General features: G+C 52.5%; 1 protein-coding gene across 2 annotated transcripts in view; it reads left to right on the top strand.

The window, feature by feature from the left end:
• The window catches only part of CRH (corticotropin releasing hormone), a 99256-nt gene extending 98529 nt beyond the window's left edge, over window positions 1-727 (top strand). For both annotated transcript variants that reach the window (XM_006150444.2, XM_006150445.2), the window contains one exon: window positions 39-727. In XM_006150444.2, the coding sequence (XP_006150506.1) occupies window positions 39-643 (605 nt within the window). In that variant the 3' untranslated portion in view covers window positions 644-727. The remainder of the gene's footprint in view (window positions 1-38) is intronic.
• The last annotated feature ends 433 nt before the right edge of the window (window positions 728-1160 follow it).

Genomic DNA, 1160 nt, shown 5'->3' with positions numbered 1-1160 from the left:
TCCCTCTCGTCTGTCCTCCGCCCACCGCCGTACCGCAGCAAGCGCCCCCAGCATGCGACTGCCGATGCTCGTGTCCGCGGGCGTCCTGCTGGTGGCTCTCCTGCCCTGTCCGCCGTGCAGGGCCCTCCTCAGCCGGGGACCCGTACCAGGTGCCCGGCAGGCCCCGCGGTCCCTGCAGCCCCTGGATTTCTTCCAGCCGCCGCCTAAGTCCGAGCAGCCCCAGAAGCCGCAGCCTCAGCCGGTCCTGCTCCGCAAGGGAGAGGAATACTTCCTCCGCCTGGGAAACCTCAACAAAAGCCCAGACGCTCTCCTGTCGCCGGTTTCCTCACCCCTCTCCGGGGGCAGGAGCAGCAACCCCTCGCGGGACCAGACGGCCACCAACTTTTTCCGCGAGTTGCTGCAGCAGCGGCAGCTGCCTCGGCGCACGCTCGACAGCCCCGCTGGTCTCACCAAGCGCGGCACCGAGCACGTCCTCGGCGGCCACCAGGAGGCACCGGAGAGGGAGAGGCGGTCGGAGGAGCCTCCCATCTCCCTGGATCTCACCTTCCACCTTCTCCGGGAAGTCTTGGAAATGGCCAGGGCAGAGCAATTAGCGCAGCAAGCTCACAGCAACAGGAAACTGATGGAGATGATTGGGAAATGAAACGGTGCGTTTGGCCAAAAAGATTCTGCTTTTAGCACACAAAAAAATTATAAAAAAAAATACAGTATTCTGTACCATAGTGCTGCTCTGATATCATTTGTTTATTTTTATATAGCTTGAAAAAGGATGTACAGGGAGAGAGCCTATACCCCTTAATTAGCATGCACAAAGTGTGTTCATGTGCAGTAACGTCAGATGTTATTTGTATTGTCTATTTTTAGTTCCCATTTCTAGGTGTCTTTTAGTGGTGTTCTGATGACAATGTAGACCTGGGAGAAAACGTTTTGAAGAAGTAGAAGTTACAGCCAGAGCCAAAGAGAATGTCATTCTCTTGGGTGGGTGGTTGAGACGAAATCTGTAAGCTCTTTGAATCAAAATTTTCTTGTAAACGTTTCAGTAATAAAACATCTTTCCAATCCTTGGTCAATTTGGTTGTGTAAGAATGTTGAATATTTATATTTTTAATAAAAGCTGCAAAGGTGATCGCGACTTTATTTTTCCTCTCCAATGATCATAC

This window comes from Tupaia chinensis, unplaced genomic scaffold, assembly GCF_000334495.1.
Source record: "Tupaia chinensis unplaced genomic scaffold, TupChi_1.0 Scaffold000288_2, whole genome shotgun sequence".
In the NCBI taxonomy this organism is placed as follows: domain Eukaryota; kingdom Metazoa; phylum Chordata; class Mammalia; order Scandentia; family Tupaiidae; genus Tupaia; species Tupaia belangeri.
The sequence above is the reverse complement of the archived record's forward strand: the minus strand, read 5'-3'. Positions and strand labels throughout refer to the sequence as shown.